This window comes from Papio anubis, unplaced genomic scaffold (assembly GCF_008728515.1).
Source record: "Papio anubis isolate 15944 unplaced genomic scaffold, Panubis1.0 scaffold20, whole genome shotgun sequence".
In the NCBI taxonomy this organism is placed as follows: domain Eukaryota; kingdom Metazoa; phylum Chordata; class Mammalia; order Primates; family Cercopithecidae; genus Papio; species Papio anubis.
The window spans coordinates 590,073-613,419 of NW_022162022.1; the positions used below are offsets into that span (position 1 = coordinate 590,073).

General features: G+C 40.7%; 1 protein-coding gene across 1 annotated transcript in view; it reads left to right on the forward strand.

Annotated features, from left to right (window-relative positions):
• The window catches only part of LOC116272788 (fibrillin-1), a 236,939-nt gene that overhangs the window by 207,672 nt on the left and 5,920 nt on the right, over window positions 1-23,347 (forward strand). Inside the window, exons 50-62 of the mRNA XM_031661595.1 lie at window positions 859-1,008; window positions 1,386-1,451; window positions 1,697-1,813; window positions 4,284-4,403; window positions 6,000-6,122; window positions 8,391-8,522; window positions 10,741-10,866; window positions 11,439-11,645; window positions 13,365-13,490; window positions 13,754-13,876; window positions 17,186-17,302; window positions 17,567-17,695; window positions 18,462-18,581. Coding sequence (XP_031517455.1) covers window positions 859-1,008; window positions 1,386-1,451; window positions 1,697-1,813; window positions 4,284-4,403; window positions 6,000-6,122; window positions 8,391-8,522; window positions 10,741-10,866; window positions 11,439-11,645; window positions 13,365-13,490; window positions 13,754-13,876; window positions 17,186-17,302; window positions 17,567-17,695; window positions 18,462-18,581 — 1,656 coding nt within the window. The remainder of the gene's footprint in view (window positions 1-858; window positions 1,009-1,385; window positions 1,452-1,696; window positions 1,814-4,283; window positions 4,404-5,999; window positions 6,123-8,390; window positions 8,523-10,740; window positions 10,867-11,438; window positions 11,646-13,364; window positions 13,491-13,753; window positions 13,877-17,185; window positions 17,303-17,566; window positions 17,696-18,461; window positions 18,582-23,347) is intronic.

Here is a 23,347-nt window from a genome sequence, read left to right on the forward strand (position 1 = left end):
TGTCAAGCAGTGTTAGAGAATTTTATAGGAAGTAGATCCCGTCTTCTTTGTTGGAGTCATCAAGCAATAATCGATATTGAAATATATTCCTTCAAGGAAAGACTATTCTGTTCCCAACCACCCACAGCCCTGCCCTCCTCTTCCTTCCCTCTCTGTGTTGAACTAAACAAGCTTATTTTAAAAATTTAACATTGACACAGCTCTGCATGTGTGTGTGTGTGTAAAATCTACAAAAAGCCCTACCTGCGTTTTGTAGCCAGCATCTCCAGGAGTATCTGCTTCAGTGACCAACCCTTGTGTTGTGTTTTTGCCCATCTACAAAGTTGCCACTTCTGTATTTGTTCTGTGCCTGTGATCTCGGATTTTATTTTGGTTCCAGAGTTTAGGGGACACAGAATAAACAACAAAGTGTGATGTCACAGTAAATATTAGAACTAAGAGGGTTCTCTTTCTCTAGTGTGCTCACTAAACATGATATTGCAAGCAGAGCTGTTAATGAAGGACTCTTGTGAATGATTCCATCTGTGGATTTTCCAATCCTGAAGTCACTGACAGATGTCAATTTTGAAAACTGTCAGTTTGGGATTTTACTGGATTCACATCGGGTTACTTTGAAATAGTGACTAAAATGAGAAGTAATAAATTAAGGTCACAGAGTTGTTCATCAGATCTCACTATACAAAAGATATCCATGACTGTAACAGTCTCAGCTTGGTTACTGTTAGAATCACATAAGGAGTATTGCTGTGGTCCTGAGAGGAGAACATATATAACATAGTGGATTGTTCTTTATTCACTATCGTGCAGTAAGGACTCAGTAGAAAAGCAACTGAAGAGTGTCATAAATTTATGCTGCAGATTTGCGAATGAGCTACTGTTACGCGAAGTTTGAAGGAGGAAAGTGTTCATCACCCAAATCCAGAAATCACTCCAAACAGGAATGCTGCTGTGCCTTGAAGGGAGAAGGCTGGGGAGACCCCTGCGAGCTCTGCCCCACGGAACCTGATGGTATGTCTGTCATCTGCATTTCTCTTTGGGCCATGCAGGGTGCAGACTGGCCTTGATATAAGTAAGACTGTAGGCCTTGAAGACAGTAACACAATATAATTTAATTGTAAGTTTAATTAGAATGTTCATTAAAAATTATGTTATCTCAGGACCTTGGTAGTTATTTTCTTTTTAATTATGTCATGAATCACAGATGCCCAAGGAATAGGCACAACATCTTAGGGAGTCTCGTTAACTTCCTCTGGTTTCTGGGCTTGTTTTGTCCATCATTTATCAATATGCACAGTATGTGGCAATTTGGCTACCTCAAAATGCTTGTGGAGAAGCTTGTAACGAATTGCTATTGTTCTATCTATTAATGAGTGTCTCCGCCACAGAGGCCTTCCGCCAGATCTGTCCTTATGGAAGTGGGATCATCGTGGGACCTGATGATTCAGCAGTTGGTCAGTTGCCTGTGCTGGATTCTCAGCATTTCTCAGTATTCTCAATCAGCTTCTTCTCTAGTTATTCTTATTTCTCTCCATCTATCTTGGAAAATTAAGTGCTACTTTTTTGTCACTTCATTTAGACAGCAATTATATCATTGCATTATTAGATAATCTATTGATTAAACACTGAAATGATCATAATTTGTCTTCATGTTTAAAAAAAATACCTTGTTATTCACTATTTTTTTCTCTTGCTTAAGATATGGACGAATGCAAAGAACCCGATGTCTGTAAACATGGACAGTGCATCAATACAGATGGCTCCTATCGCTGCGAGTGTCCCTTTGGTTATATTCTAGCAGGGAACGAATGTGTGGGTGAGTAATAAGTTTTCTTCCATTGGAATTTTACAAATTAAAAATTAGGCTATACAGTATTCACTGTATATCCATGAATATAGGTACCAAGATGGCACTGAAATAAGTTGTTTTGTTTTTATTTTTTTGAGACGGAGTCTCGCTCTGTCGCCCAGGCTGGAGTGCAGAGGCACGATCTCGGCTCACTGGAAGCTCCACCTCCCAGGTTCACGCCATTCTCCTGCCTCAGCCTCCCGAGTAGCTGGGACTAGGCACCCGCCACCATGCCTGGCTAATTTTTTTTTGTATTTTTAGTAGAGATGGGGTTTCACTGTGTTAGCCAGGAAGGTCTCAATCTCCTGACCTCGTGATCTGCCTGCCTCGGCCTCCCAAAGTGCTGGGATTATAGGCGTGAGCCACCGTGCCTGGCCTGAAATAAGTTTTATCTATCCACTCATGTATCATTCATTTAGAATACTACTGAGTCACCGTCAGGTCCCAGGCACTGTGCTAGGCTCTGGAGCTGCAACACTGAACCAAGAAGACAAGTTCCTTCCTTGCATGGACCTTACAGCCTAATGGTGAAGGCAGACACTGGACATATCAGAAGAGATACCAGAAAGGACAACATCATAATGAAAGTCTTTGTGAAATTTTTAAAAAATTGTTAATGGTCATAATCTTATTCGATTATCAAATAAAAATTTTATCTGGATTCTTTTACATTTAGTAAGATAAAAGGCTATATAACCAGTATACAATCTTTTTGTTGTAACCCTGTTTTTAAAATGTCAAATAATGGCTCCTCTGGCTGGCCTTTGACCCTTAATCAACACTAACTCTAACTTAAATCCAAGTATCATATTTAGTTATCTAAGAATTCCAAAGCAATTCAATATAACATAATTAATAGCAGCATAAATGCTGAGAGTTTGTCTGTGTGAATTAGAAAGTACTTTTTTCGTACAAGAAATCAGGTTATGTAGATTTCAGCTCCAGCTATGGCTGTGGGAGTTTAAGCAAGTTTTTAAGCTTTTCTAGGCCTTAGAATGTAATATTATGCAAGTAAATAACATTTCTAATTACCTTTGCAGCTCTAAAGATCAATGGTTTCGGGATTTTTATTAACTTGAAAGAAATAATATTCTTGACAGTGCAATGTGATTGAATATTATAGTAGAACAAAAGCAAATATTTCAATGTTTTCTCCTCAGAATCTTCAGTTAGTGCTAATATGTGCATATGAAATGACCCTCTTCGCCTAGGAGCTCCCCACCATAGCCTTTTGCCTTCACTTTTGACTTAAGAACCTCACCACAAGATACAACCATTGACAAGAGCCATTACTCTTCTGTGCCTTAGATAGCTAGAATATCAATATTATTTCTTAAAATTGTTTCTTTCCCAAAGGGAGATATTCTCCCCCAAGGGATGTGCCAGAATAAGAACGGTGAGTATTCTAGGTGGATGGATTAGAAAGCATATGCGCGCGCGCACACACACACACACACACACACACACATATTTTAGGTCTCTTTGGTAAGATTTGTTCTCTCCGCCTATGTTTTAGAGCGATCATAACCTAAACATATTTTTTCTAGCCTTTCCTCTGCTTAATGTAAACCATCTGGTTTCAACAGAATCAACAAAATCTACTTAAATCTTGATTTTATTCGATGTATTAATTTTACTTAACCTCTGGTCTTTTATTTTACGTAAGTTTAGTCTTTTATTTTATATCTGGCAAAAACCCATCATGTTTAAGGCTTCTTGGGGAGTGATGTAATGTAAAGCCAAACTGGGGATGTTATTTCTAGCTTTAAACAAGCAGAAACTTTTGACGGGTGATAGGGGCCTTTTTTTTTTTTTTTTAACCCTTAGAGCATCTACTCCAAGTAGAAGATTTAGTTTATAATGTGGGAGGCTGGAGAAACTCATGGAGAAGAGCACTGTAAGGGCTAGATGTCCAGGCACTGTCATTCTCACTGTCACTGTCACTGCCACTGCCACTGAGCAAGTCGAATTTCACAGCTATAAACCTGAGATAATAAGACATGCATACTCCTTTTTTGCAAGAACAGAATGAGAATTAAACATCACAGATCAGGCTGGGCATGGTAGCTCACACCTTTAATCCTAGCACTTTGGGACGCCGAGGTGCGCAAATTGCTTGAGGTCAAGAGTTCAAGACCAGCCTGGCCAACATGGTGAAACCCTGTCTCTACTAAAAATACAAAAATTACCTGGGCATGGTGGTGTGCACCTATAATTCCAGCTACTCAGGAGGCTGAGGCATGAGAATCATTTGACCTGAGAGGCAGAGGTTGCATGAGCTGAAATCACACCACAGCACTCCAGCCTGGATGAGAAAGTGAGACTCTGTCTCAAAAAAAAAAAAAAAAAAAAAAAATTACAGTTTAAAATCCTCTGATAGAATAAAAGGTATTTTCTCAATTCATCATGTTTTGCACACATTCCTGGTTTCTTGCAGATACTGATGAATGTTCTGTCGGCAATCCTTGTGGAAATGGAACCTGCAAGAATGTGATTGGAGGTTTTGAATGCACCTGTGAGGAGGGATTTGAGCCCGGTCCAATGATGACATGTGAAGGTACATCTCTTAAACAGAGAACAGTTGATTATATGTACTGATCATGGGAACAATTGGTTTATTACAAGTCTTAATATTAAATACAACTCAGGGTGTATATAATAAAGATCATCTAGGCCTGATGGGCCATTTGTTCATTCTTCTTTTGTGGCCTCTTCTCTGTAGGGAAAGAGAGATATCCAAGAAAGCTACAGTTGTGTGCTCATGGCACATCTACACTGTATGTCACAGAGTTCTCGTTGGTGTCTCCCTACTACTTATATTTAGATGCTCCCGTGTTGTTTAATACCTTCTTTCTTACTCTCACTTTCTCCTTCTTTCTGTTTGTCTCTCATGCTCCCTTTCTTTTTCTTTTCTCTTTTTCTCTACTTTTCTGTTTCTAGAAGCACTGCACACTAAGATACCCACCAACATCCTGTAGCCATTTGGAAGCGATCACAGCAAAAGTGGTTGCCTATAATATATAAGCGTCTGAAAAGTGTCCATCCGTAAGCCTGGTGGAATGTATGAAAAGAAGGAAAGGGAGGGAGTGTCTAGAACAGTGGCTCTCAAAGGATGGTTCCCAAGAGCAGCTGTATCAGCATCACCTGTGAACTTACTGGAAATGAACATTGTCAGTCCTCATCCAAGTCAGAAACTCAGAGAGTGGGGTGGAGCCCAGCAGCCCTCTAGGTGATCTGATACACTCTCAAGTAGGGACTCACTGGCCTAAGGAAAGAATGAAGGAGAGGTGAAGGCAGAGAATAAAGTTGGTAGCAAAGAGAGCTTTCATCATATATGATCCATCAATGCCCATTGTTAGAGTTGTGGTAAATCTTTAAAGGTTGTGACTAAGTCGTGATCTGGGCTCTCACTCATGTTCTTAGTCAGCACTGGCCTTGGGGAGCAACATGATAGTTGAGATGGTCTATTTTAATCCTGCTTTTCCAAAACACATTCTGATGGTTCCAAACTCTGCAGTCTGCAGAAATCACTCTTTTTCCATTAATGGTAAACTCATTCCCATCTATTTAAGGTTTGAACATGGGCATCTGTGTAAACTGAGTGTCTCTGTCAGTATAAAATGATCTGGAACACTATTTGTTTGGGCAGAAGAATCACTGTTATTTCACAGGAGCCTCTTTGTATGGGGAAAGAGAGGTGGTTAACAATATTGGAGGAGTTGGCTTCTGTGCTGACCACAATTGTTTTGGCGGAATGGGGCAAAACTGATTCCCACGCCATGTAACTGTAGGGAGTGACAAATGGTCAACCTGAGCCTTCAAAGCCAGAATTTCAGAAAAGCCCCTCATATGTTGAGTGGCCTGTAATTTCCCATCCACCTAAATAATCATTAATAATTATACCAGGACAACAAACATAAACTGGGACTGTGCTGGGAGAATCGGGAATGGAGAGTCACCCTACTTATACCAAATATAAAATAATCAACCCATTTTATAATTTCCTGGAAATGGGAGACCACTTGGTCCATTCATGTTTATGACAAGGAAGCATTGCAACTTTTGGTAAAAGTTTTAGAGTTTTTGTTCAATTGGTAGGTTCCCTTTTGTTGCTGTCCATGATCCCTTATTTTCTTACTCTCCTTTGCTGCAGATATAAATGAATGTGCCCAGAATCCTCTGCTCTGTGCCTTCCGATGTGTGAACACTTATGGGTCATATGAATGCAAATGTCCCGTGGGATATGTGCTCAGAGAAGACCGTAGGATGTGCAGAGGTGAGTCATCGTGTTCAAGGTCATCTAAGCCAGGAAGCTCTAACTCTATCTGTGAGGGGAGATGTCCCTCAAAGCTTCCGTTAGTAGGGGAATATAAATAGTCCATGGACAATACAGGGGTTGTCACTGCCACGTTTCCCCCTAAATTGTAGCTGGAAGCATCGTCAAGCCTTAAGTCGAGGACTGCACTACAGATCCTCTATTACGTCTCACTGTGCATTGCATGCTCACAACATGCCAGTATTTCTACAAGATGTGGGAATATAAAGAAAAAGACATTTCCCCACATTCAAAAGACCCAATATGAAGAGATTGAGACAGTTATAAATAAGTTCTCATAATACAGTGTAATAAATGCTATGGTGGTTATATATACAAAATGATCTGAGAACACCAAAGGATATTCTATTTCAAGAATGGGGTAACACGTGGAATCTACTTTAGCTAAACCATCTCCATGAAAAACACCTCCTGAACACCTGCAATTTCCTAAGCACTGAACTAGGCTCTATTTCACAAACTTCAGTAATCATTGAGTTTGCTTGTGAAGAGCTCTGATTTGCTTCTACCAAGATCTTAAATGAACAGACACCTGTTCTCTCAAGATGGCATAAATATAATTTTGCATAAGGGTGGGGAAATTTCCTAAATGCAAAGTTCTAATAATATGCAGAATAAATTTCAAATGTCTCAGCTCAGAGCATGTAAAAGGGAAAGATAAAAAAGAAAGAAGTGCAATAGGACAGAAAGTAAAGACTGAGGAAGGCCCAACCAAGTCCAGAAGAGGAAATGAAGGAGGGAAGAACCAGTAGAGAATAAGATATTTTAGATGTTTGGCTTTTCATTAAAGTATAAAAACCATATATATATATATATATATGTATGTTTATATATAAACCTGGGCTCTGTGTTTATATATATAACCTGGGCTCTGTGTTCTTGTGACACTGTGTTCTTGGCGAGACCCATTTTGTTCTATATATAAACATATATAGATATATGGTTTTTATATTTTAATGAATATATGTTTATATGTATGTATATAAAATAGTCATTCTACTATTGTATCCTATTTATTAATATTATCATATAAAAATAATGTCATATTGGCCAGGCGCAGTGGCTCATGACTGTAATCCCAGCACTTTGGGATGCCAAGGTGGGTGGATCACCTGAGGTCAGGAGTTCGAGACCAGCCTGGCCAACAGTGAAACCCTGCCTCTACTAAAAATGCAAAAATTAGCTGGGCATAGTGGCTCATTCTTGTAATCTCAGCTCCTCGGGAGGCTGAGGCAGAAGAATCACTTGAACCCAGGAAGTGGAGGTTGCAGTGAGCTGAGATCATGCCACTGTACTCCAGTCTAGATGACGGAGTGAGATTCCATCTCAAAAAAATAATATCATATTACAATATATTGTGTTATTATTATAATTATTGCATAATGTAAGTGTTGGTTTGTTACTCTATTATAATCCATTATGGTTATAGTACTGTTATTATAATTATTGCATTATCATATATTGTGATTATAATGCTGTTATAATTATTGTTATATTAAGATATATCCATTATATTATAGTTATATGAGGCCCTTTTAGTTCAATTAGTCAACAAGAATTAGAAATCATGCCTCAACAAAGGAGTATAAAACATAAAGAAAGGGACAGCCAGGCACGATGGCTCATGCCTGTAATCCCAGCACTTTGGAAGGCCAAGGTGGGTGGATCACTTGAGGCCAGGAGTTTGAGACCATCCTGGACAACATGGTGAAACCCCGTTTCTACTAAAAATACAAAAAAATTTAGCTGGGCATGGTGGTGCATGCCTGTATAATCCCAGATACTCGGGAGGCTGAGGCATGAGAATCACTTGAACCTGGGAGGTAGAGGTTGAAGTGAGCTGAGATCGGGCCACTGCACTGCAGCCTGGGCAACAGAGAGGGACTCTTTCAAAAACATAAATAAATAAAAATAAAAATAAATAGAAAATAAAGGAAGGGGAAGGGAGAAAAAGCATGATTAGAATCATGCTTCTTGAAGAGGTTATCAGTTGATTAGGGAGCAATTTCTTCAAGTTCAAAGGTGGTTAGAAGATTCCTTTCCATTCTTTAGAGATCATACTCAACACAGCAGAAGGAAATACAGCCAAAACTGAAATAACATAGATGAAAATTGGTTACTTACTAACATTTTATGTTTAAAAGTCAGGTAATTAAGGCAGATATATGCATTTTCTTTGACAAATTTGTGATCGTACATTTTTTACAGACGAGGATGAGTGTGAAGAGGGAAAACATGACTGTACTGAAAAACAAATGGAATGCAAGAACCTCATTGGCACATACATGTGCATCTGTGGACCCGGGTATCAGCGGAGACCTGACGGAGAAGGCTGTGTAGGTAAGAGGATCCCTGTGGAAAGAGCTTTGAGTGCATCAGAAGTGACAGTGGACAGAAGGAACCTGGGCTCTATGTTCTTGTGACACTGTGTTCTTGGTGAGACCCATTTTGTTCTCTTACCTCATGTCAAGACTCTCCCTGGTGGTGCCCTTGCCTCGTGATCATTTGTGAATTCCAAGAGCACTGTCATTGTCCCTCTGAGCTGGCCTTTCTCTACTTTCTTAACCCATTTGCTGCCAGGATTTGAACAGCCTGCCTTTTCTCTATTCTCCTCCTTTACTTTCTGTACTCTCTTGTTGATTTGGGGGTCAGTTCTCCCCATCACATTGGAATGCCTCCCTATTGACTTAACTTTGCTTCCGGTGCCCTGACATTGAATACAAATGTCAGGTACCTCTGAATCAGGAATCTCTCGAAACCGTTGGGATCTACCTCCAGAAAATCTGGTCTTGTCGAGAGTAGCATCCAGGCGCTGATTTTTTCAAGCTCCTCAGCTGATTCTAATATGGATCCAACATTGAGAACTTCAGCTTTAGACCAGGAGTTGGCAAACTACTAGAGCCTACAGGCCAATTCCAGCCTGCCAGCCCACTGTGTGTTTTTATAAATAAAGTCTTATTAAACATAGATATAACCATTCATTTGCATATTGTCCGTGGCTACTTTCATGCCACAATGGCAGAGCCAAGTGGTTGCAACAGAGACCATATGACCCACAAAGCCTAAAATATTTCCTATTTGACCCTAACAAAAAGTTTCCTGACCTCTGCTTAGATAATAATTACAGGAGAAAATTATTAAAACCTTCTCACATGCATTCTCTTTCTTTTTAAAAATAAATGGTGTTATAAAGATATATTTTATGTTGTTATTCAAGAAGATTAAGAATTCCATTGCCCTTTTGCTCTGTACAATACAGACTGAAGCAGTAATTAAAGAACAGACTCTAAAAGCACAGAAAAAGAAAATATGTAGATTAATTGTCACACACTGGATCCTCCTGGATCAGTAATTCTCAACCTCAGCTGCACTTTGGAATCACTTGGGGAGCTGGAGTCCAACCTCAGATATTCTGATTGAATTGGTCTGGGGGTGGCTTGGGCATTGGGGTTTTGAACCTGTTTTAACACTGTTCTGGATGTCACCTTCCAACTTCCTGTCTTTCCTAGTGAGAGCTCCATCTGAGGGACCCTGAACTATTCTCAAAGGAAGGGAAGCACTTCAGCAAATTATTTTTGATCTTTCTAAATAATCATCAGATAATTCTAAGAATCTGTAGATATTTTAATGTTTTTTTAAACCTGGGAAACTGAATTGTAGTTTATGATTTCTTAATAATATTGTTCAAATATTACAATAAACACAACCTATATTGAAGATATAATCTAGATTGATCTCAAGATTAATCTAGACAAACTCCCCCAGATCAGTGTTGACCATTATAGACATTATTCTAATATGTATTAAAATATTTCTTTCATATGCTGATATTCACATTTTTCCCTCTTCACTTGAAATAACCTTTTGAGAGTCCTTTTTGTGTCCAAATATGAAAAGATTCAAATTTTACTAAATGAAAAATGTAAGTGCGCATAAAATGCCACCATCTATGTTTAAGTATATAAAATGCTATCAGTTATGCTTTTAAAAGATCAGAAGTGCACACACACATATGTACATTATGTATGTATTTGCTTTTATATGCATAATCCAGCTCTGGAAGGATACATTAGAAATTGGCCCCAGAATTGGTTGCTTTTCAGGAGAGGAGTTTGGTGTCTGGGAAATAGGGAATGAAAGGGGTACCTTTGCTGAATCCCCTTTTGTACCTTTTTAATTTTGAACCCTGTGAAGAGATAAGCTATTTACAAACCATATAGGAAAGAAGGAAGAAAATCTATTCTATAAAAGATTCAGATGGCTCTTTCTGTTTTCAGTCCTTCAGTGGAACCAAACAGTTAAGAATGAATGAAGTCTCTTTCATGCCTTTTAAATTTTGAGCCATGTGAACAGATTAGTGATTCAAAAGCTAAGTTAAGAAGGAAAGATGAGAGAGAGGGAAGGAAGGTGAGAGGGAGGGAAGGGAGGAAGGAAAGAAAAAGGAACAAAGGGAGGGAAGGAGGGAGGGAGGAAGGAAGGAACCAAGGAAGGAGCTCCATCCTCTATAAAATAGTCAGATGACTCTTCTTGTTTTTGGTCCTTCAATAAAATGAAACAGATGAGAATGAATGTCAGACGAAGCCAGGGATCTGTGAGAATGGGCGCTGCCTCAACACCCGTGGGAGCTACACCTGCGAGTGTAATGACGGGTTTACCGCCAGCCCCAACCAGGACGAGTGCCTCGGTGAGTACAGTTGGCAGCATGCTTTCCTAAGCTCAGCCTCCACACTGGGCTGCCGGAAACCCAGACCTCTTATTTGAAATACAAGAAAATGTCAAAATCTGAGGAGGGATAAAAAATGTTCATATTTTGGAGATGCCGTAGTGACTGTGATTGTCCATTGGGCTTAGCACCACCCTGCAGCTAAATTCTTCCTTTGCTAATTGGATCCTGAATCACTTGTTTGGAATTTCTTGGCTGCCTTTGAAGCCCTTGGTGATCAGGATCCACTTCCATATGTTCCTCTGCCCCTCTCTCTGTAAGCATGGCTATTCCCCTGTATTTCTGGGAGCAGAGAGAGTTATAAGCTTGTCTAGGCCAATGTCTTTCTACCTACTCACTGAATGTCTTATTTGTTTCCCTCAGACGTCATCCTTTCTCTTTTACTGCTGTCTCCAGCTTTCCCCTCTTGCTTCTTCTCACCCAGGGTAAAGTGTTACATCCTTTTTTGGTTTTTATATCTGACCAAATTTTTAATACCTTGTTTGCTCTTAAAATTGCCTGACATCCCGTTTGCCATATAATGTCCCTTCCAGACAATCGGGAAGGGTACTGCTTCACAGAGGTGCTACAAAACATGTGTCAGATCGGCTCCAGCAACAGGAACCCTGTCACCAAATCTGAATGCTGCTGTGATGGAGGGAGAGGCTGGGGTCCCCACTGTGAGATCTGCCCTTTCCAGGGGACTGTGGCTTTCAAGAAACTCTGTCCCCATGGCCGAGGATTCATGACCAACGGAGCAGGTACTTCATTTATAGTCCAAAAATACTTGCAGGGAATCTGTTTGTTTTCTGTGTGAAAAACAGATGAAAATACAGAATCTGCAATATGTGGCTAGGTTGAGTTGCACAGCTGAGGCCAACAAAAATTCTTCATTTTGGAGTTTTAGACATTTGAGGTCATGCTGCCAAAGTGGCCTTGGTCCACTTGATTAAGCCGTGTGTGCTGAGGACTCTCCCTCTGCATTCCAGCAAGCCTTCAACTTTTTCAACGGAAGTTTACTATAAGTCAGTTGGCTACTCGGAATATAATTTTTTAAGCTTTTCGATGAACTTTGAAATAAATGATTATTAAAGGCCCAAAACAGTCCACCAAGATGTGGAACTCCTAAAACTGGCCAAACTATATTGCACAAAAGAAGTATAAATCATGCTGATATCCTGGCAATTAAACACGATTGCATCTGGAAAAGTACAAGCTCCTTAACTGAAGCAGGATAAGGAGAATGTTAGAGTGTCTAAGGCAACTCTAGAGATTTCTAGGCCTGTCACTAATATGATTCCTGTGTTTATCAACTGTAACTACAATTGGTTTTTAGTTCATAAAAGGACTGAGAAAAGGTGAGAGCTTTTTTGAGCTTCTTGGGAGGGAATTGGAAGTGAAAGGGGAAGAAGGAGGTTAAGAAGGATTTGTGTTTATATGGGAAAGATGTAGCTGAAGGCAGAATAACGAAACTGGAGGTGACTTAAAAAAAAAAAAAAAAAAAACAACAGACCTAGAAAGATAAGATGGAGTGACCAAAAGGAATTTTTGATTCTTTGGAGGATATAGCAATAAGATGGTCAAAAAAAACTCATTTCTAGAGACCAATAAGAGTATGCTAAATTGCACTTTAGAGTAGACTTGTAAAGGTCAGATACACCCAGCTGTTGGTATAAAATGGTTATTTGGCAGTCAAGGGCTGCAAACCCACGTGGAAAGTGCTTGTATTGGCACTTCGCCAACCAGTAAGGCGGTAAATGGGTCAAGATATGGAGGACAGTGGCCTTAATGCTCAACAGTGCATGTTGACCCAATCTTTCTCTCTGTGGTAGAGCCATGAGTAAGGGTCTCCCTTCCTTAGCAGGTTGCAAAAACCCAGCGCTGTCATCCACCTCAGAGCCCTGGTTAGTTTTCTCCCTCATCAGAGGACAGAAGTTCATCTCATTTCCCCAATATTATGTAATTTGAACTTTTTCAGGATTAACCACAAATACAACAAAAATAATGTTAAAAAAAAAAAAAGAAAGAAACCTTACTTCTTATTTTGAGCATGCAATATTAGGGGGGAAGTGGGGTTTCCTCATCAAAAGGATCTGCTTCTGTGATTCATTTATGAGATATCAGCAGGAGGCAAGCTTAATGGCATGAGATGACACAAAAAGCCAAATATGTTTAGATGGGCTGGCTGTTCTATGGACCCAGAAGAGAAAAATATACATTTGGAAGACCAATTGTTTTTAAAGTTTTTCTGTAGCTGAATTATTTTATCAATTATAGTCTAATGAAGTTAATTGTTTGCCTTTTGATATAGCTACTGTTACATATTAAATTTATGCTGTCATCTTTACTGGTTTAATTTCTTAGGCCCAAAATATAGTAAGACAATTTATTAGTATGTACACTGAAGTGACCCCCTGCATATTAATGTTGTCAATTTTATGATATATTGGTTATCTTAATTTATATTTGTTAAATTACAGATATCGATGAATGCAAGGTTATTCATGATGTTTGCCGAAATGGGGAGTGTGTCAATGACAGAGGATCGTATCATTGCATTTGTAAAACTGGGTACACTCCAGATATAACTGGGACTTCCTGTGTAGGTAAGTGTCTATTTCTGATGGCTTATCCTCAAGTGGAAATTTTAGATTATGGGGTAAAAAAAAAAAAAAAAAAAAAAAACCCAAAGCTAAAAATCTAAAAAGTCTATGCAGTTTCATAGGAAAGCATAGGACAATCATCCAAGTCTACACAGAGTTTACTTTTTCTTTCCCCAAAACTAAAATTCTTTGTTAGACCCTGTGGAAACTGAGCATGTAGACATCATTTTTAGATGCACAGTCACACGGTATTTCTTTGATCGTAGATCTGAACGAGTGCAACCAGGCTCCCAAACCCTGCAATTTTATCTGCAAAAACACAGAAGGGAGTTACCAGTGTTCATGCCCGAAAGGCTACATTCTGCAAGAGGATGGAAGGAGCTGCAAAGGTAAAGTAGAATTGACCATTGCCTCTCACCTAGCTCCTGACATATGGCTGCATTCCTTTGCCCTTAAGGACTCCACAGGCAAGCCGAAAGACCTGCTCTGCAGGCGGGAGGTGCTTCCCTGGGGTTAATGCCTCCATGGGACCTACCTCCTATGCTGGAGGGAGGGAGGCTAAAGCCAGGGAGACTGTGGAGGACCCGTGGGAGCAGCCATCCTCACTGCATGCCCCCTGGGCATCCATGGCAGCCATCCATGACGGTCTCAGAGATAGCAGGGCCAGTTCTCAGTGGCTCTAGTGGGGCAGATTCTTAATTGGTGACCTCTCTGCTTTCTGGTTTTTGTGTTTATTCTTTATAGCTGTATAGTTCAGGTTTCCAGGGAGGTCCTGCCTCGGAATAATCAGTGCCATGATCCTAGAGGACATGGTGCCAAATGAATTAGGTGCTGTATCCAGATTTTTGTTCTGCAGAAAAAGTCCATTTCTGCCCTCTAGGAGCTTCCCTGAGACATAAATATCACGCAGAATTAAGAACCAGCAAAACTCTGGGCAGAAATCCCTTCTCAACCAGAAGTTATCCTTTGCAAAAATTTTTTGGTGTAAATTTACTCCTATAAACATCTTCTTCAACAATAAGAATGTTATATTTAGTGAATAGCACTAGTGAGTCATACTTAACAATAATTTGCAAAATGAGAGATTTGGAGAAGAAAAGGTAGACCAAGTGGTAGACCAAGAGATATCATGTCATGCCATGAAACTTTGAAGGAAATTTATAGAAACGTACAGAAGTAAGGAAGGTAAAGGGTAGAGTGGAGTCTTTTTTTCCTATTTTTTTCTCATAAAACTTAAGTTCTTCCACTTACTTGGTATATATAACTAAATATCAAATGAATGACACAGCTGTGTATACCACTGAATCTGAGAAGAGGCTAGAAGGGTGGAGGGTGGGACAAGCACATCCCCACGGAGATGGATAGGATCCAGATTGGAGGAGGGGAGAGGAGAGAAGTGGAGAGCAGCAAGAAGTTGGGCTCTTGACCTTTTTCCTGTGTCTGCTGAAAGGGAGAGTTAAGAGGCATGTAATAGAGGATGACATCATGGGCAACTGCCTGAGGCCTTCCTGTGCAGCACAAAGCCTGTCTAATCCTGTAGTTTGGGGAGAGGAAGTTGAGAGACCTACTTACACATTCTAACCATCTTAAATGAACAGTTGCTCATAGCTTTGTTCTTCTCAAATGTGGAACTTATTTTACATCTGGGGTCACTGTGAGTTCTAGGCAATGTGAAGCTATAACTCAGAGCCATAAATGTATTCGTATAAATGAAGAACCAAATTCAAGGGGAAAATATGTCTCATTGTATATATTATCTGTAACAAGCAAAACAAATTTATAGCATTTTTTCTAACCTCTGGGGGCAGAAAATTCTCAAAAGTTTCTAGCAATTAAAAGATGAAAAATGAAAATGCATCAATAAAGTTCTGTTTATGGCTTTAGGAGTGCAAAGAGCAACTGTAATTTTTACATGTCCACTCACAACTTGTCCCTTTTCCTATTTTTTCTCATAAGGTTCAAATTCTTCCACTTACTTGGTATGTATAACTAAATATCAAATGAATAGTGCAGATAGTTGCACCATGGACACTGAGAAGGAAGAGGCCAGAAGGGTGGCCGTGGGAGGAGTATGGGAGCAGCACATCCCCAATGAGAGATGGGTGGGATGCAGATTAGAGGGGAGAAGAGGAGGAAGGCCATTCTTGGAGGCAAGAGCAGCGAGTGCTGCTGTTCTTCATGTGCTGTACTCATGAAATAGTGTTAGGAGAAATCACTGAGTCATCTTCCTCACCTGTTGCAGGTGAGCTTCAGCCAATGTGTCATGATGCTCAAGCCAAGCTCCTTGGGCCATAGATAGGAGAAACCAGTCCACAGGCTCTGAGAAAGCTGAACAGAGAGTGCATATCAGTGAAGCTCTCAGCAGTGGAAAGAGCACAGGACGGGCTGCATTGTAAGAGAAGCCAGAACTAGGACAGGTCTTGGAAGGGTCTCTCAGTGTAGGTCCACTCTAGACGTTACTCTAGCCAGGAACTGGCCCTGTGGAGTGGAAGCAGTCACTGGCAAAGCTAGTGATTTGATCTGTAGCTCCAACACAGTTGTGCAGATGGTGGGGGCATAGTGGTTGAATCTGTGATAAAATAAAGTCACTAATGTTTTTTTCCTGAATATGTGGCAGTTTTTAAATTATCATTAAAATTTAGCTAGAAGTTAGAACACAGCATTTCATCTCTTGATAGTTTGAAATAACATTGGAGTTAAGAATGCAACTAGAAGTTGAGGCATTGAGGAAAGAGGCCTGGTCAAAGCAGAGGGCTTTATGGAGATGTGGGAAACAATGTTGGATAAACACTGGACGCAGTTGTCAGTTTTGGATTTTTGTTTTTCTTTATTTATTTTTGTTGTTGTTGTGTTTGAGACGAAGTTTCACTCTGTTGCCCAGGCTGGAGTGCAGTGGTGCGATCTCAGCTCACTGCAACCTCTGCCTCCCAGGTAGCTGGGATTACAGGTGCGCAGCACCACACCCAGCTAATTTTTGTGTTTTTACTAGAGACAGGTTTTGCCATGTTGCCCAGGCTGGTCTCAAACTCCTGAGCTCAAAGTGATCAGCCTGCCTTGGCCTCCCAAAGTGCTGGGAATACAGCACGCTCGGCCTGGAGGCAGTTTTACTAAAGTGCCTTTAGCTATTAAAATGAATTTTTCCTTTGCTTTGTTTCCTTCCTGATTGCTCAAGTTTGTTTTATCCTAAGAAGAATCCCTAATTAAAGAAATCAGATTTTGTTTTTGACAACTTCATTTGAGTAGATTAAAAACAGCAAACAGAAAAGAACTAAGCCAGCAAATTAATTTCCAGCTTCAACATTTCTCTTTATGTTTTAACTTAAATAGATCTTTTCAATGCTCTGGAAAATTTGCAGAATCATTCATCTTTTACTTCATTTAAAAATTTGTTTAAAATGTCATGATTTATTTGAAATTCCTTTGTCGAGGAATTCCTGCATTTCTCCTATTAGAATTGTGTTTTCTTGGATCCCCCAAAGATCTGTCTAATTTTTTTGAGGGGAGGGTCTAAATGGACACCTTGTTTTATCTTTCAGATCTTTACCCCCTGTGTCTCTCCTTGCCTTTTTGCTGTGGCTTCTTTCTAGTCAGGGTCATTTGAGACTTCCAAATCAAACTTGGAGCTGCTTCATAGGGGCGGCTTCCCTGATCCTGTTTTGTTGACTTGACTCAAATGCCTATCTTGCATTTTCTCATAGATCTTGATGAGTGTGCAACCAAGCAACACAACTGCCAGTTCCTGTGTGTTAACACCATTGGCGGCTTCACATGCAAATGTCCTCCCGGATTTACCCAGCACCATACGGCCTGCATTGGTGAGTAGGAGAGGAAAAATCCTACATGGAATGTAGCGATTCTTTCAAGGGATTATTTTCTGTTTCCTCTGCTGTTGGGATAAGAAAACAAAAGCTCAAAGAAATATATGAGTGCGTGTATGTGTGAGCACACCTGTACATGTATGTGAAGGGTTGTTGGCTTTATTTGGTCTTTTCTGAGTCATCCTTCTAACTTTCTTTTCAACGATACAAAGAGAGCTTTGGGGAATTTTAACTCATCTTTGCCCCCACTGCTTCTCATAGATAACAATGAATGCACCTCTGACATCAATCTGTGCGGGTCTAAGGGCATTTGCCAGAACACTCCTGGAAGCTTCACCTGTGAATGCCAGCGGGGATTCTCACTTGATCAAACCGGCTCCAGCTGTGAAGGTGGGTGGAGACCTCAGCTGCGATCCAGCTGGTAAATCCTTGTGGCGGTGGCATGTGTGGCTATCGGCACCTTCATCATCGGCCTCTATGAGATAGCAGATCTGAGCCCAGGGGGGCAGCCAGCTAAAACAGTGTGCACAGGTCCTGTATCTTAGAGATTCATGTTTTGTCTCATGCTTGTGTCTAACACACATGCCTTTCCTAAGTATTTCAAGACCTTTTCTGCTCCGTTTTTAATTTAACCTAATAGGGAATAACTCAGTCAAGAAAAATAGGCAGACTCTTGACTTTGATTCATTAATTTTCTGGTCACTGGGTCCGGAGCCATAAAGGGATTTCTCCCATGTGGACTAAACATATGAGGAATAGCTCTTCTGGTGACGTTTAATTAAAAGTTTAAATGATATTTTTAGGAGTTCATTGTGGCTTTGACACATTTTGGTTTCGAATTGTGGCACCAAAAAAAAAAAAAAAAAAAAAAAAAAAAACCAGCAAACACAAATAACTTATAACTTACAGAGCTGTCCCAGAGAGTGCCTTGGACTTTGCACTAATTTCCTGATCATTTTTATTTGTAGACTTTGCCAGGGCTCTCTGAATGTTTTTTCTCCTTGGACTTAGCAGCAGTTCCAGAAGAGATATTCTTGAATTTTTTGGTGGTAGAATAATGTGTAGGATGTGTAGGGGCCAGATTTCTTATTAGAATCTGTGTGGCTTCAGAGAGAGATGTTGAGTTGGCATCATGGTGGCTCTGCTTCTTTTTCAGATGTGGACGAGTGCGAGGGTAACCACCGCTGCCAGCACGGCTGCCAGAACATCATCGGGGGCTACCGGTGCAGCTGCCCCCAGGGCTACCTCCAGCACTACCAGTGGAACCAGTGTGTTGGCAAGTAACTTTTCCTCACTCTCAAGATGCATGGCTATCAGCTGCTATGAAGCAAAACACTGCTTTCTTTCTGAAGCTGTAAATGTGTTATTGAAGCAACAAATACTCATTTAAAATTGCCCTAACCTGGTTGAAACCCAAGGGAAGTAACAGTCTTTGCAAAACAGCAAACTAAGAAAAAAAAATTGTAATCAAGGATACTTTGAGAGCATCTGAAATGAAATGCCCCCAGAATTTCTTGAAGCCCAGTATCCTCCACCCTCCTACTGCACTGCTAGTCCTCAGCCCACACTTGAGTTATGTTAACATCAGGGGTCAAAAAATCTTACTTATGACTGAAAAATATCAGCCAGCCAGAGGCTATTTTGAGTGACTTTTGGCCTGAAAAAGCCAAAGTAGTTCTGTTCAGCTCTACACATTTTGGGGTAGAGTGCAAGCAGGAGACACAGCAAGATTTTTTCTTCTTTTTTTTTTTTTTTTCCAAGATTGCTAAGTTCTTTTGATAATTAAGGGAGAGCTACAGACTCTCTCATTAAATTGAAATGATGTCATCTTTGATTCTACAATGTCATGGGAAAATAACTCTTAATGCACATCACAGAATCAAAACATTGTGAGTTTGGAGGGATACCAGAAGCCGTTTCGCTCAGGCACGTTGTTTTACAGATAAAGACCTAGAAGTCCAGAAAGGGAAGGTAATATGTCCTTGCTCAGTTATTTAGTGACATGCTTGGAACTAGAATCCACAACTCTTAACTTTCTGATTAGAGCTGCCTTTCAAGTGTCACATTCACTTGTTTTTGTTCATTCAGCAAGTGTCTGTGGAGTGCCACTGCAAGCTTGGTGCTTTGGTAACCTGTTCTGGTTGCCACACTATTCGGTAGAGCCCTCCTTAGCAAAAACTCAAAGAATTACTGCTTCCTGGGTGCAGGCTCTGCATTGCAATGGTTCACTTTCATGCAGATGAAGACATATTTGGTGTGTTTTCATTTATCAAAATCATCTCAGTCATCTAGTTTGATTCTACACAGGACAGCTTTGCAGTGGTGCGTCGGGTTGACTGAAGTGACCCCTGTGCTATAGGAGTTTAGACTGCGCAAGTCTCTGGCTAGCTATCTGGTTTTAATCAAAATGTCTTTGTTCATTAGCAGCTCAGGGAGGTCTTTGATGTTAATCATCAGTTTCTGACATTGTTCACAGAACTTCCAGAGTGAACTACGTTGATCCAGTACCCCGTTTATGAACCTTTCTGTTCTAATTATTTAGGTCTTTTTTTTTTTTTTTTTTTTTTTTTTTGAGACGGAGTCTCGCTTTATCGCCCAGGCTGGAGTGCAGTGGTGCGATCTTGGCTCACTGCGAGCTTCTCCTCCCGGGGGTTCACACCATTCTCCTGCCTCAGCCTCCTGAGCAGCTGGGACTACCAGGCGCCCACCACCACGCCCGGCTAATTTTTTTATTTTTAATAGAGACGGGGCTTCACCGTGTTAGCCAGGATGGTCTCGATCTCTTGACTTCGTGATTCACCCGCCTTGGCCTCCCAAAGTGCTGGGATTACAGGCGTGAGCCACTGCACCCGGCCTATTTAGGTCCTTTTAATAATGCTGGAGCTAAGTGAAGAAACATAAGAGAGGAAAGGTATGTCGCTCCTGTACCTTCTCCTCCTCCTCCTACCATCAGTCTGAGGATAGTAGAGGCGACCAGGCCATGCACTAGTGTCTTGGAGATTCTGCTCTAGTCTTGTGAAGATCATCTCCCGGCTGGACACTCTAAAAAAATAAGTTGATTTAGAAGTCAGAAGAAGTTTGGGGTTCTTAATGCCTCCAGCTGCCAAATTGCCCTCATAAATCTTGAGAATTAGAGTTATCTAGAATGAGTATTGCCTTGGGCTAAAATAGCTTCCCCAGAACCACAAGAAACAGAGGAAATCTCTTAGACCAGCCCTTCCTGGATCCTCACTCCCAGGTGGCTGAAAGTTCACTCTTTGGGGTAAGGAGGCCACCGATTCCATTGCTTTCTAGAAGTAAATTTCAAAAATTTAGCTTGCAGATAGACGGAGTTGACCCATTTTCCTCTAGAGAAAGTGAGTAAAGGAAAGCCCATCCTGCCTTTGTGAATTTTCCTGTCGGTACTCCCTTAAGGCCACAGCTAACATGAACAGTGCAATCTGGATGCTGAAACCTTTGATTTTAGAGGACAGAGTGGTGGGTTTCAATCCACTTTTAAGGAGTGGTTTTCAGACTTTAATGCTATTTTGATAAAACTCGAATTGTCTCTTTTTATAAAACAAACAAAACCCTCGCCAATCTAAGTACCAACTGGAAGAATAAAACAAATATTTTGGAGTGTAAAAAAATTCCTTGTGGAGTCATTTGCTCCAGAGTGCAGAGGATGAAAAAGGTCAGGAAGAGTGCAAGACATGTTAACCAAATCGTGATGTTTGTATATTGATACAAAGGGCAAGTGCACAAACATGCTGTTTTTTAAACTGTAAACACTGAATATTTGCCAATTTCTTATTTTAATCTGTGCTCTACTCCATCCTACCTCTCCAACCTAGATAAGCAAGTTTAATTTAAACTTTATTAAATTCTCAAGGAGGGAAGAAAATGTAAAATAAAATATAAAAGAATGTGAAGGGGAGGGGGAGAACTCTTGATCATTGTAGTAACACAGATAGATGCTCAAAGTTAAAAAGAACCTTAGATCTAGCCTTCCCTCTTTCCTAATATGTAAATCCTTCTCTAACTTCCTTGCTTATCCCAGTTTGGCTTAAATATCACCTTGAAGGGCACTCACTGTGTCCCAAGATAGCCCAATCTATGTGTAGACAGCTTCTAATACTTAGAAATGTCTTTTTTTGGTATAAAAAAAAATCATTTCTCCTCCCTCTAATTTCTCACCATTGGTCCTACTTCTGCTCTTTGGAGGAAAAGACACAGAATAACTCTAAGAATGACAAGTCTTCCCCCTCATATACCCACGCCCTGCAGGTTTTATTAGTCAGGGTCCCAGCAAGAAACAGATGGCTGAGGCCAACCAAAAGTGGGGGACAGGGGAACAGAGCTTGCTCATGCTCCATAGATCAGCCACGTGGAGCCACGAGCAGGTGGAGAGGGTGGAGGATGGACATGGAGGAGCAAGAAGACATCAGCCCAGGGGTCTTCTCTCCACTGAAGTAAATATGCTTGGTTCTTCATTCTTTGTTTGACATGGAGCTTGGTGCCAATGGTTTCTGTTGCTCTCTATTGCACACTTCGTCCTCAATTTAAAATAAGGAGAAATAACACAGACAATGTGTTGAGCACAGAAAGAGAAAGGGAAGAATGAGAAAGAGAAAATTGTTATTTCCATTTTAAGAGGCCTGGTGCCCAAGTGACCTTGGGTGGAGACTTGAAGGTCTTTGGATACAAAACATCTTCAGACAGGCAAAGTTAAGGTCAAAGACCTGTAGCTGAAGGGAAGGAGGGAAAGAGAGAAGGAAGAAGGGAAAGAGAGAAGGAAGGAGGGAGGGAAGGAAGGAAGGAAGGAAGGAAGGAAGGAAGGAAGGAAGGAAGGAAGGAAGGAAGGAAGGAAAGAAGGGAGGGAGGGAGGGAGGGAGGGAGGAAGGGAGGGAGGGAGGCATGGAAGGAGGGAAGGAAGGAAGGTAGGCAGAAAGGAAATATGAGTATATACTAAATATAGACAAGTGAGAATCCTTCCCCACCACTTTTATCCACCTGTTTTCTAATTTTAAAAAAAAGAAAAAATAGATTTTTTGAGAAATAGTGTTTTTCTTTATAAATGAATCTGCCTTAGCAAAGAAGGTAAACGTATTACAGGAGAAAGGAAGCACCAGCTTAAATGTGGAGCATCTCTTGAGAGGCACTGTGGTATAAAGGAAAGCACACGGATGGCCTTTGCAGTCCAACAGACCTGGCTGTGAATTTCTGCCCCGCTGCTGCTGGCTATGACATCTTGGAAGAGCTTTCTGAGCCTCACTTTCTTCAGCTGTAAAACAGAGAATATACCGCTTTCTCAGGATTATTAGGAAAGCTAGGGAAATGAATGGGCAATGCCTGTATCCTATCTATCATAAAACAGGTATCTAATAAACATTCATTTGCTTCCCCTTCCTCGCTTCCATAGGAATTGGGTATTCACTAAGAGAAGGCCAATCTATCTACATTCAAATGAACGTACGGCTGAAAATGGGCTATGGCAGTTAAGAAACGTCTTACCAGCAAGTTTCCAACCTGCCCTGCAAAGGCAGGTCTACAAAAATATATTAGAGACTTCCAAAAATTATAAATCAGAAATAATGAGAAACTCATGGTTTTCTCCCTTCTAGTTGATTTTTTTAAGTAAGATTTCTTTTTCCTGCTTCTTAGCATCAGACTTGGCAGGTCCCTGTGGGTAGCCAGTCCTACAGCTTCTGTCTCTCTTGTGGGTTTTCCCCAATTACTGCTCGTGAAGTCTGCACCGATTCTCTTCCAGCCACACTTAGTTTTAGACAGGGCTCAGACACTCTGGGCAGGAGGCTGGTTTGAATAAGGAGGGGGCCGATTCAGTGATGGGAGCAGACATACCAGAAGGCATTATTCATCTCCCAGAACAAGTACCTGGGGGCTTTTGCAGATTTTTGAAAAGGAAGTCCAAATGGGGCAGACACTTGGGGCAGGATATCAGCCCTTGCCAGATCGGCACATCCTGAAATAGGCGGACAGGGAAAGCAGCCTGTGGGAAAATGGTTGATCTCTGCTTTTGAGATATTTGTCTCCTTGCTGGGC